Source organism: Phasianus colchicus, chromosome 3 (assembly GCF_987193195.1).
Source record: "Phasianus colchicus chromosome 3, bPhaCol1.hap1.1, whole genome shotgun sequence".
NCBI lineage: Eukaryota > Metazoa > Chordata > Aves > Galliformes > Phasianidae > Phasianus > Phasianus colchicus.
In genome coordinates, this window is record NC_143438.1 from 67036356 (window position 1) to 67049437 (window position 13082).

A 13082-nucleotide genomic window follows, 5' to 3' on the forward strand; every position below is an offset into this window, starting at 1 on the left:
CTTCAATCAAGCAACCATATAAACAAGAACCCTTTATATTTACAGCATGTTCTGAAAATATTTATACAAATGTATAGGTTTGTACTGTATTTAGATTATGGTTCAAGCTCATTTCCTACATTTTTCTAACAGCTAAAATGTCTGTTTTGTATTTGGAACTTCATAAGTGATAGTATTAAGTGAGATCACGTTCACCAATTAGTGCTTTCTTCCAAGTTTAATAATTCAAGTAGTGACATATTGCTCTTTAGATCTGCCTAGAATACAAAAAAGAAATAATCAAATTCTCACCCATCTTCCATTCAAATAAAGCCACATCCTGCCTTTGCAGCCTTCCTGTGGTCCCTGAGGAAATCTGTGTTAACCATATCTCTTTTTTTGTTAGCGTTCCCAAGGCATTGTGTATAAACAGTTCAGTAACTTCTGTTTATCTGCACGTTACACACTGTATGCGAATGGCCGTAGGGTATAACATGGTCACATAAAGACTCGGAGGTCAAACATAAATTTTTCAACAGGACTGGATTTAAATGCAAGTTAGAAAATGCAGCCTTTCCCATTGGCAAAGATGTTAAAAATGAACATGTAAGCACAGCAGAGACCATGTCTAGCAAGGACGCACATCAAGAATGGATTTAACCTCAAAACCCTACTCTGACAGTGTAATATTGTGTATTGTCCAAAGTAACTTAGAAGCTGAAGTAGCATTGGCATTGCTTAATTAATTTATCTCACAGGTATTTTAGATATCTCCCATTAACGCTGAAGGAAAAATATTCTTGGTGTTATGTATTATAAAGCAGAACGCTGGCTTGTCAATGAATTGATCATTCCCTTACATTTCAAATTAATTCTTGCTGCTAACACAAACAAGAATAGGACCAACAAGGATTTTATTTTGCTTTTGGTGCCATCAGAAGCAGACCTTGTTCTTGGGTTTTTGCTAATGCATTACCAATTATTTTGCTAAAGGTGCCATAAAGCTGTCACGTACGTACAGTAGCCCAAAATCTCACTGCTGCTTTGCAGCAGCCCCCAGCCATGCCTGCTAACCCCTGGCAGGTGCAGGCAGAACCCACTGCTTGCTGCAGGTCTCAGCTCTGGTGCCATCACCTACGGGAAGATGCAATAATGTGGAAACAGAAGATAAAGGTGAGACTTCACAAACATAACCTGATTCAAATGCTATTAAGAAAAGGAGAGCACACCCCTACAGATGGTTCAATTTGAGCAGGAACAAGACTCTCTAGCAACCTGCTGGATCTCTACATACGGCCAGCAATCTTTGCATTTCATGTCCGTATTCTGAGGCGGTTTTTCAACAGATTTACAGAGGAAGGATGAAGGAAATCATGTTGCATTGCCACGCTAACAGCCATGACTGACTGCCCTGCATCCTGGGCTGGGCGGCTCTAGCTGCTTCCAGCCCACAGCACTGACAGGAAACCACAGCCTGTCCTGCGGGTGGGGATAAATGAAAACCACAGTGTTCTGGGGCAAGGAAATCCACGTCTGAGACAAGACAGAGCTGGAATCTGCTCTTAAATGTACGTCCTCTAAGAACTTCCTGGGAAAGCTCTGCCTTCCGCTGTCTGCCTGTCTGTTATCCTAGTGAAGGGGAGAAGGAATGAAGGGAGTGATGCAGGTGACAGAACGGTGCGAGGAATCCATGCACTGTCAGACAGCTAATGATCACAGCAGGCTACTGACGTGGGCAAAGCAACTCAAGGGACTGGCTTCTGCCCTGCTGAATCACACAGACCCTGTGGGTCGAGCTCATGCCATGATGGGTATTGACAGGGATGGTATCAGAGGCAAGTGCAAAGCTGCACATTGCTTTGTGGAAGAGTTTTTGCTCACTTTGCATCTTGTGTAACCCCTTTCACTTGTGCAAGGCACTAGAGAATCAGGCACATCAGGATGGAAAAAAATGTTATGAATATGATGACTGGAGTTTGTAATGTCCAGTAGCTGCTACTTCATAGAGAAGCAGGTGGAACACAATCACATTTTCTAACTGCATTTCTTAGAATACCTCTTTTTCCAGATTTTGTTGTTGTTGTGTAGGGGTGGAATAAATGGGGAAAGATTGAGGGAACTGGGCTTGTTTAGCTTGGAGAAGGGAAGGCTCCAGGGAGACCTCATTGTGGCCTTCCAATATTTGAAGGGAGCATATAAACAGGAGGGGGAATGGCTGTTTACGAGGGTGGATAGTGATAGGACAAGGGGGAATGGTTTTAAACTGAGACAGGGGAAGTTTAGGTTAGATGTTAGGAGGAAGTTTTTCACACAGAGGGTGGTGAAGCACTGGAACAGGTTGCCCAAGGAGGCTGTGGATGCCCCATCCCTGCAGGCATTCAAGGCCAGGCTGGACGTGGCTCTGGGCAGCCTGGTCTGATGGCTGGCGACCCTGCACATAGCAGGGGGTTGAAACTAGATGACTGTTGTGGTCCTTTTCAACCCAGGCCATTCTATGATTCTATGACACGGGAAGTAGCTTCGTTCAAGCAAGAGAACTGAAGAAAAGATTTGGGAGCTATGCTGCTGATAGCCACTGGGACACTGACATGGGCAGTTTCTCTAAGCAGCACAAACAGCAGTATTTGGTTACACTGCTAACACACATCCTTCAATCCTTACACCTCAGGCAGAGGTCCCAGCTCTTGCCATAAGTACACACACACCCAAGCACCCGCAGCACACAGACACTGCATGATGAACTGTGGCCACTCCTCCCGACTTCTTTGGAGGGTCAGAGACGATGGCCCATAAAACTACAAACACAGAAATTACAGGAAATGGTGGGTACCAATGATGAGAAATGAGCCAAGCTTCAAGCCACCCTTGAAACCAGTTCCTCCTTGGGAAACAAAGGATCTTACTCCTTCTGGAAGGACTGTGCAGAACTTGGACACAAAGTATGTATCAGCAGAACAGTAACAGAGCGCGCAACAGCACTGAAGCGATACATGAAAAAATGGAAGAAGTTACTCCAGATGGTGCCTGGTAATGCCAGGACAGGCATCAATCTGGCTTGAAATCTGAAGCACGAGGGCTGTGCCACCCCAGGCCACAAGCGAGACGCAGCACCAGAAATGCCACAGCCTAAAGATGCCAAACTCATTCCATATAAACTCTGCTGATTGCCAATGGTGTGAAAATACGGATTGTTTAACTCTGTCCTGGCAGAATTTATGGTGGATGAAGCATTTTCTGGTCTCAGCTTAACAAAACTTCTCTATCACATCTGATAACTTGCAGCTCTTGTGCCTATATGTCATCTGTATGAAATGTGTACCAGAGGGCGATCTGTGCTGACAACAACACCCATCTTCTGTGCAGAAATCTATAAAGAATAATCTACAATAATTCGTAAAGTGCCCTCAGGAAAGGTGCTCATGATGCCACGACATTAAGAAAATAACATACATTCTAATACATTATTTTTACAAAATCCTCCAAAGCAAACAGGCAAAACACAAAAGGAGGGGAAGAACAAATATATAAGCAAATACTGAGGGTCTTACGATGGCCAAATTAATTATGAAATGCTTTATAATCAGTCTAGCAGTGCTTGTAAAAATAGGGGCAAATTGGCAGAAGCATCTCTGAAAGCCCCAGGTCTAGTAAGTCTTACCACAGAAATGCACAAAGTGTCAGAAGATGAAATTTGGGGCTATGAATTACCAGAGGCATTTTACTAAGAAACCAAAACAACACAACATGCAGAGAAAACCCACATTTTGCTAGGAAAAAAACAATGTTAAAACAGTGGCTATGGATACCCAATCTTTCTCCTCCCTTCTGATCCCAGATTTTACATATATATACATATATGTGTGTGTATATATATAGATACACACATACATACGTGTATATATTTCAGTCTATCTCCTGTTGTTTTTTTAAATGACTTACAGAACACAATAGGCAAATAAGCAAGAAATTGCGTGCACGCAAGCATATCTTGCTGCTTGTGCATGTAAATTACACAATTTGTACACAACTGCAGAAATAGCATGCTCAAATTATGCATCTGATTGCCCAATTAACTTGTTTAAAAAGAACCCAGATGACATCCTCCAGTAGCTTCTATTATATCCTTCACCTCTCAGTACTGCTGTGCTGAATTCCTAGCTCGTGTTCTCAACGCCTGCACTGTTGTTCTGTGCTTTCACGCAGGCATAAGCAGCAATGCGTGCTTAATAAAGCTATCAAGTGAACTCTGGACCAGATTTTAGAAAGCTATCAGGATAGCTTATAGAGTCCCTTATCTCAGAGAGGACAAGGCAGATTAAATAATTAATAACAAAAAAATCTGGTCTAATTTCAAACGGTATGAAGAAAAAAATAATAGAAATATTGCGCCCCTATGCCTCCAGTAAGAAGCAAAGTTTTGCTTTTCTTTTTTCCCCCTTAAGGTGTCTTGCTTTGTTTAACAGACAAGTGTCATTTAATGGTATACATTCATATCATAGTAAATCCTTATTTTATTTCTGCATTGAAATAATGGTCAGTTAATGGCAATTCCATATAATTTGAGACAGAACACAGCTTCCCACATTCAGGTGTGTACTTCCTGATGGACAGAGACACGGAAGTACCCAATCTTTCCAACATCTGCAAGTATAGAAACCCATTACTTTGTTTATCAAAATGAGTTAAGAAATGAACTTTTACCATACATATGTTGCTCCTTTGCTGTTGTACTTCTTTTTCTGAGATGACTTTGTGGTATTTTCTTTTTTTTTTCTTTTTTTTTTTTTTTTGCGCAAAATAAATTTTAGCAACTTTAATATGTAGAAAAAAAAAAGCTGAGCAAACCATTATCTTAACCATCTCTGAAAGAAGAGAAAAGGAAGCGAGAGCAGAACTGCTGGGCTGGATCGTGTCCCTGAACAGGTACTACATGGAATCCTAGTGCATCTCCCAGCTCTTTACAGGCCTCCTGCAGCAACACGTGTGCTGGTCCAGCTGTTGCTCCTCCCTATGAACAGGAAGAGTAGTAAGAAAAGCTACCGGACCCCCATTATATTCTTACGGGTTTCCATCAACCGTCATTGCATTTCTTCCCTCCACTTTGGCAGTGACAGATCTGCTGGTGACTGTCCATTGCTGCTTTTCCTCCTCCAAAGGGTCAAAATCCAGTTTGGTACATGAGTTACTCCGTTCCACTCTGCTGGTCTGTGTATGGTTTAAAAGCCTTCCAGGAGCAGTTTGTCCTTCTGGAAAATTCTGCCTTTTCTTTTCTCCTAGAAAGAAACAAACAAAAATCCCAACTCCTTCCCACAGCCCCTTTCCAAAAATATATCATCATCGTGATCATTCGTATCAGGAGAATTATTTAGCAGTCTCCAGTCTTAGTTACAGCTTTTGTTGAGTAAACTGTAGCTTATATGACTCTGAAGTGTTTATTAGAAAGCTTTCAAAAAGAGATCTTCATTTCAGGAAAAGAAAAAATGTCCAGTTTAGCAAATACAGACGTTGGCAGCAAAGAGACTGCAAAGGTTAAAAATGACCCAAAGGAGCAAATAGCTCAGAGAGTTAGCAAGGAATTTACTTTTCCTTTTTTTTTTTTAAAAAAAAAAAACCAACACAGAAAAACACTGATAGCTGCTCCGGTGTCAACACTTTGTAAGACAGAATTTTGTTGTGTGTTCTTGGTTTTGCTTTTTATTTTTACTTTTTTTGCTCTATTGCTCCACACAGGTTTTAATTAGTGCTTCTCCTTGGCTACAAGTGCTTCACTTGGAAATACAAAGCTCTCTTTGTTAAAAAAAAAACCAACCCAACAAATCAAAAAACAAATAATAAAACAAAAACCCCAACACCGCATCACAGGAGGGAAACAGGAAGTGAAACAGTGCAGGTGTAGCAATCTTGTCCTGTCGTTGTCCTTTCCCATCCCTAAATCCTCTGCATAACTTCGCTCTTCAGTCGATGAACCTTTGGCAGGCCTTCTTCCACCGGCAGGCAGTGCACCACATATCTCTGTTCTCCATCCCATAGACCTTCCGACACTTCTTCCCCTCCCCTCTCGGCTTCCTGTCAGAGAGAAAGGGAAGTTCGTTTACACTACGTTTTTGCAGCCTGGCCTTACCTCCCCATGTCAGGACAATGGATTCAGCAACGTGCAGACGGCTGAGTATGCCCCAGTTTCTAAGAGACTGCAGTGTGTCTGTGAGCTGACCAAGAGCGATGAAGCAAGCAGCTGCACGGCAAGGCTGAAGTCTTTGCAGCAGCAGCTGAGCCTGCTCCCCTTTCTTCCAAGGCTGGTGCATGGGCCATACTTGAGCCAGGCTCAACTTGGTCTAGATTCTTGTTACTTCAGCCACATGCAGTGCCAAGGTGTAATGGACAACCACAGCTATCCCGCAGCACAGCCAGGCTCACATTGCACACGAGTGCTCTCTGCTGTAGCACTGTGCTACAAATACATTGCACAGTGCAGAGCAGCAGACCTTGACTGTAGGCATGCAGCAGCTATGCAAAAGAGGGGAAGAGCTGCCAGCTCCTAAGTTTGTACATCCTTCCTGCGTGGTTTGCTGACCTCACAGACTGAACAACATCCAGGCAATTAAAAACAAGTTTCAGCCCTCAGCTGCAACGTGTTCTTTACTATGAGAGTGGTGAGGTGCTGGAACAGGCTGCCCAGAGAGGTTGTAGATCCCCTGTCCCTGGAGGTGTTCAAGGCCAGATTGGATGGGGCCCTGGGCAGCCTGGTCTAGTATTAAATGGGGAGGTTGATGGCCCTGCCTGTGGCAGGGCGGCTGGAGATTCATGATCCTTGAGGTTCCTTCCAACCTGGGCCATTCTGTGATTCTGTGTTCACATGTGCTCTTTTCCTCCCTGAAACCAACAAGTCAGGCAGTACCTGTTTTTAAAGCCATCGTGATTGTCATGTATTCCATCCTACCTCCATACTTAAAGCTCACAAGAGAATTGCAGAAGATGATTAAGACAAATGTTAAAATGGAACTTTTCTACATAGCAAACCTGAGGAGCAATGCTACAAGGAGTGACCCGATACTCGTTACAGCAGTGCTGCCAGACCTAGAGTCCTTAAATCAAATGAGTGGACAGACACAACTGTTTAATACCTGCATGAGATATTGCATGCACAGGAGCTGCCTTGTGATTATTCTCTTGTATATATATGAGTTTTTTTATTACTGACAATAAGCACAGTCCATGAATTGGGAACATCCCAAGTTCCATTTATAGCACATGCAGTGAAGAGTCACACTGAAACTGAAAAGCATAAAATCTTCCTTGTACTCTCTGTTGTCTTTTTAGGGTTCAGTCATCTTTTAGGACTGGGAGAAATGAAGAGTTTCTTTACTAGAAGAAATACAGCATTGCAGTTTGATTTTTATAATGCAACTTTTTGAATTTTTTATTCAAAGCAGACTCTGTTCTATCTTTAATGGAAGGGACTGCAGCTCCCACGTAGGAAGACAAGGCACAAAGCTTCACTCCGTCTAATTTACTGTAAGATACATTTTTAATCATTTGATCATTTGTCAAACACCACACTGGATGTATGGAGACGAACTCACAAGACAGCCCAGCATTTCAGAGAAAAAAGCAATGAAGTTCAAGATGCTTCAACTGGAACTGTGGATCTGCATACCACTGCTTTACAGGGGAGTTTAAATGTGCACCTGAACTCCAGATCTACCTGGCATAAGGCCTGCAGTTCTCCTTCAAAGTCTGTGCCCTTTTTATTCCTCGACAACTCATTTTTCCCCTGAACTTTACTTTTGGTGGTAATGAAAAGCATAGATGGGTTATCCTGAAATATCCTAGTAAGAAGCTACCTGACAACTGCAAGCACAGTTGGTGCTGTAGTGCTTCTGCTTCTGTGGCCACTGACATCTTATTTACTAAACACCCCCCAAGGTCTGAAGCTGCTGGTCTGTCAGTAGGAGCCAATGGTTCCATACCTCAATCCAAATGCTACTCTGGGTGGTGATGAAAGAACTGTGTGGGACTGCTTCTGCTCTCCACTCCCAGCAGGACGATTGTGAGTTGGTGAGACCTGTCAATACAGACAAAAAGGTCACTTATGAACTACATGCAGACATGAATGAAACAGAAACACACCTTTAAATCTATGACAATCAAACTGCTGCCGTTTGTCACAAATAGAACTGCTTCCAGAAAAAGTAATTTGTGATACACAGTGGCTGACATACCAAGGAGAGGTCAGTAAACAGTGTGTAAATATGCACATGATATCAGCTCCATGTTGCTTTTCTGTATGTCTCGTCACCCAAGTGAGTAAACTACACTACAGAGCAGCATCACTTGAGGTTTGGGGGAATACAGCAAATGCATGCATTCTTTTTTTTAAGAACTCTGAAAGTCTCTTATTAAAACTCTCTCCAATTAATTACAAAAACAGACCTCAGCCTGTGTTCAGATGAATACTAATAATCCCTTGTGAGATGAAGGGATTTTGTATGTTGCTCTGACCTGTGACTCTGTGTTTATAGAGGGACAGCCTGGGAGAAGGGAGCTTGGTGCAGGGCAATTACAATGCAGCCCCCCAGGTTTCATTGGGAGTGCAAGCTAACAATCTGTATTGAATTAAGTCCTTTACTCTGCACTGTAAACCTTCTTGGCTCAGCAGCCCTCTTGGCACGCACGACACACTCATCCTATCCCCACACTGCTGGTAACATGAAAGAATTTGTAGCCTACATATTTTTGTAAATCCATATCCATTTTTTACTTCTCAATGGTTTGTCACCAGCCAAAAAGGTAGCCCAAAGCTATTTTAGAAAATTGCCTGTAACTATTATGGGTAAGACAGAAAGTAATGGCTTGAAATTACCCTCTTAAGTTCCCTTGCTTGCTGCGGACGTGCACCTAACCTCAGGGGCCAAACACATACAGAAAGGCATGCACAGTGCTCAGAGCAAAGCATGTGTTACACTGGCTCTGTCACACAGGCTGGTAAGGTAGAGAAGCTCCACTATATGATTACAGCTTTCCAAGAGGAGTTGCACTCATTCCAAGGGTGAGAATTAGCACTGCTCTACTTCTGTAAGGCAATATCTCATTTACTTAAAAAAACACAAACGAAATGCAACTTTCATTTAATATGCAGTTATTGAGCATCACTTTGCATTTACATGTGCACTTACACACATCACTTCCCACTACAGGCAAGCCTTTCATTCTTAAATGATCTCACTGCTGACAGAATATTCAAGTGTGTATGAACTTAAAAGGTTGGACTGGTTGGTTGTTTTTGGCTAGCAGCCCGATAAATATTACAAGGGCTGCTCCAAAAGAAATGCCTCCACTGGTGCCAATTTTTGTAAGTGTAGCATGCAGGCTCTTCTTGCTCATGGCTGGCAAAAACGTACAGCTAATGGTGGTGACTGTGTTAAAAAACAGTCTTTTGTAGCTGAGAATGTGTTCTATCAAATAGAGTCATTGTGCACTTTGTATCTGTTGGAGTTTCCCTGGAAATAAATAGGAGGCATTACTATGACCTATGTAGCAGACACATAAAAATCAGTTCATATGGTTCCCAGAGTGCTTTATTATTCTGCTATCATCAACACTTCCTGAGGTTTTTGTACTGGGATCATTTTTGAATTGTACCTAGATCATTGGTAACTTCACACAATTCTGTGAAAGTGATTTGGCATCTCTTAAATTCCCTTGAGAAATGTCAGATCTAAAGCTAGAGTTCAACATTGTTGCTTGAGCAAGCAAACTCAACACACACGTCTAATCCTGTCCTCTTATGTGTCTGATTTACAGTGTGCATAATTACACTTTTAGATTCCCAACACTACTGGCACCAATTTCTGCTACTCCACAGAAGGAGCCAGTTTTGTAATTGCTCTGTATCAACCCCATTGTTGTGAAATCAAATACTCGAGGAACTTCACAGATAGCACGCTCTGTTGAGGCGCTCTTGTTCAAATTGCTGACAGCATGATGTCTTTCACTGTGAGTTGTTCCTTGATAGAACTCAATAAATATTCATTGGCAGAGCACAGCGTAATTGATTCAGCCACTTTCATTTTTTATCAGACCTGCAGGATACCACAGTCTGAGAAAATCTCCAAGATTTACCAAAGGTTGACATTAAGAAGCTTTGGAGATTCACTTGGTGAAGAAAAGGGAGGGAAATAGCATCTGTTATCACCATGTCTAATATTCACTGGCAGTAGGAAAAAAAGCTATATGGTTCTTTAAATGAGCAAAGTGTGTTATGCAATAGATTGTAAAAATTCAGAAGGCACAATATTAAATGAAACACTATCATATGAAGTGAGTTTATGATTAGGGAATCTTAATTTATAATAAAAAATGCTTTCCAATAAAAAATAGAATAAATTTTATATATATTTATTTCTCCTTGTTACATAAAAGATCTTCCATTACTTGAAGGCAGTGTTTACGTTTATTCTTAGCACTCACCATGCTAGGCACTAGGCTCCTAATCCCTCTGAAGCTTTCATTATGGTTTTTACCTCCCCCTACAGTATCCACATCTATACTGCTTCACATTTAGGACTACTGGAAACCTATGTTTCAGCAAACAACCAATTTCTGCAGCTCTGTAAGAAAATACGGCCTCGTACATTATCTGTTTGAAGAAAGGGCCAGAGCTGACTTTGCATCTAATACTTCATTAAAAAGTTGTCACATTGCAACACGTATTACTATTAAAAATAATATTAAAAATATTTTATGTATTGCATGCATCTTTTGTGCAAAATTACAGAACTTTCTGCTGTCAGTAGAGGCTACATCCCAGTAGCCTACTGGGGTCAGACTTCATACTTTATTTCTTTCCTTCTGTTGCCTTTCAACTGTACTTCATCTTCAGAGTTCATTTAGATAACAGCCCTACTGCTTGATTCCAATTACCCTGTTAACATAACTACTGCCTGGTTAATTTTCTCTCCAGCCTCACAAGCAATCTCTTAGTGGCAGAAAAAGCAGCATGTAGTGATGGGTTCTGCACCTCCCAGAAAATTCTTTTGTAAGCAGGTATTTTAAAAAACATACTATCAATCCAGTTCTCTGCTTGCGGTCACCAAGACAAAAAAACAAAAACAAAAAACACTGAATTGCATTTAAGAGATTGCAAGAGGGCTACAATCAGTCACACAAGCAAACTGGGGCATAGCTTGACTTATTTCTCTTCTGTACCTGTTCTGTCAAAATTACTACTGTTATGAGATACTGTGAAAACACACAAAAAGTTCTTAACAATTTTTTTTTTTCCTTTTTTTTTTTTTCCTTGTCATTCACTTACTGGGATGCCAGTGAAGGTAACTGGAGGCGACTGCCAAGAGATGCTAAAGCTACTGCCATTGGGAGTGAATTTAGTTGACCCTGGAATGTTCACTGGAGGAGTGGCCTGTTGAAAAGAAAATATGATTCCAGTAAAAGAACCATTCATTTTCCAAAGCATGTTAAGGGATCTTTTACTCCTTAAAACTGTAAATCTGTAAGAGAGCTTCAGAGGTGGAAAAAACCTTCACAGTGCTGACAGTGACAAGCATTTTACCCTGTTGCTGAGAAGGATAATCGCAGATAAGCCAGTAAGGAAGGAACATGTTTATATACCACTGTTGTTAAAACCCTGTTTGGAGGAAGATGATAGCTCTCACAAGAATCCATGCAAAAATCTTTAAAACCTGGGTCTGGTAGAAAAAACATGAACTCAAGTACCATATTAAAAAAAACAATCCTGTTTTAATAATGCCAGTTGGCAGCAAAAAAATAGTACAAATGATTAACCTACCCACAGTGATAAACAAGGAAGTGTATGAAATGGTGACAGCAGGTTACAGTAACTGAAGATTGGATGGAGAGGATTTTTGGACAACAGCATTAACAGTAAAGGTTGGCCATTTTTCATTCGCCAGACAAATGCTCCTATGATTCATCCCAATTAGAACAGTTGCTCTTATTAAAAACATGAAGCTTGGGATTCAATGGCAGCTGAAGTTAAGCACATATCTGAAGGACGCTTACAGTACAAAGAACTCTTACCTTCCTTCCATCTGGGTTGTAACACCCAGTAATACCCTGGGTTGCAATCCTCAATGAACTCAGCTTAGGACTGTTTGGTATTTTTCATCTTATGTCTTCCCTCAGTTTTTCTCACTTGGCTTCGTGCCCTCTGGAATTCCTTTTCTCTATCATTTTGCATCCCTGTTCACTTAACAGAGTCAGGAAATTTGTAACCTCACATTACCTCACATTTACTCTATGTAGCAGGAGTGTGAGCAGCCATTATCAACACAGGCTTCCCTTGACTCTTGAGATTCAAGCTTTCATCACACACACACACACAAAAGACTTCTCGATTCAAATTTATAAAGAATTTGCACTTAAAAAATGAGTTTTTTTGTCTTTCAGTCACCTGAGTCTCACAGCAACACAAGCATTTATCTAAGTAGAGGTTGTGTTTGAGGCTCCTGGAGTCACCTAACTGCTTCCTTGAACCACTATGAAGAGAAGGAGTGATGACAAACTGCTATCTGATTGTTCCCATTAAAAATATTCTTTGGAGCAAATTGCTGAAGCAATTCTCTGGAATCTCACCAAGCAAAAGAAACCAAGGCCACTGAATGATTCCATCTACTGCAGCTATGCTCCCAATGCTGCTGAGGCTGCAGTTCCAAGAGGTTCAATACAGACACATCAACTCCTTGAGGAAGCACATGTCTGCTGAGTTCAGTGAAATACAAAAATCTCACTGAAAGGCAACAGGAAAAATACAGTAACTCCACGTGGTGGGTTGTCTCCCCTGGCTGGGCTGGAGGACATCCCACTGATCTGCTCCACGTAAGCTGCTTCCTTGGCAAAGAAAACCTGAATGTGAACTGGAACAGGGACCCCAATTTAAGAGAATGCCTTATACGGTATGCACAGGGTCATTCCTCACTAATAAAATGAAGTACTCAAAATGGAGCAACTTGACAAGGAGGCACTTGTAGTGTTCAGGCACATGCAGTATGATACTGTGGAATACATCAGTCCAAATCCAATTCAAGCAGTTGAAACATCTCAAACACAATTTCTTTAATCAAGTGTTA

General features: G+C 41.4%; 1 protein-coding gene across 6 annotated transcripts in view; it reads right to left on the reverse strand.

Moving 5' to 3' along the window:
- Positions 1 to 4737: 4737 nt before the first annotated feature.
- ZNF704 (zinc finger protein 704) overlaps positions 4738 to 13082 on the reverse strand; it is an 80218-nt gene continuing 71873 nt past the window's right edge. For 5 of the 6 annotated variants that reach the window (XM_031590929.2, XM_090137751.1, XM_090137749.1 and 2 more), the window contains 3 exons: positions 11291 to 11395; positions 7947 to 8041; positions 4738 to 6045 (listed from right to left, as the gene is read on the reverse strand). In XM_031590929.2, coding sequence (XP_031446789.2) covers positions 5934 to 6045; positions 7947 to 8041; positions 11291 to 11395 — 312 coding nt within the window. In that variant the 3' untranslated portion in view covers positions 4738 to 5933. The remainder of the gene's footprint in view (positions 6046 to 7946; positions 8042 to 11290; positions 11396 to 13082) is intronic. The other variant, XM_090137748.1, reaches the window with a different exon arrangement.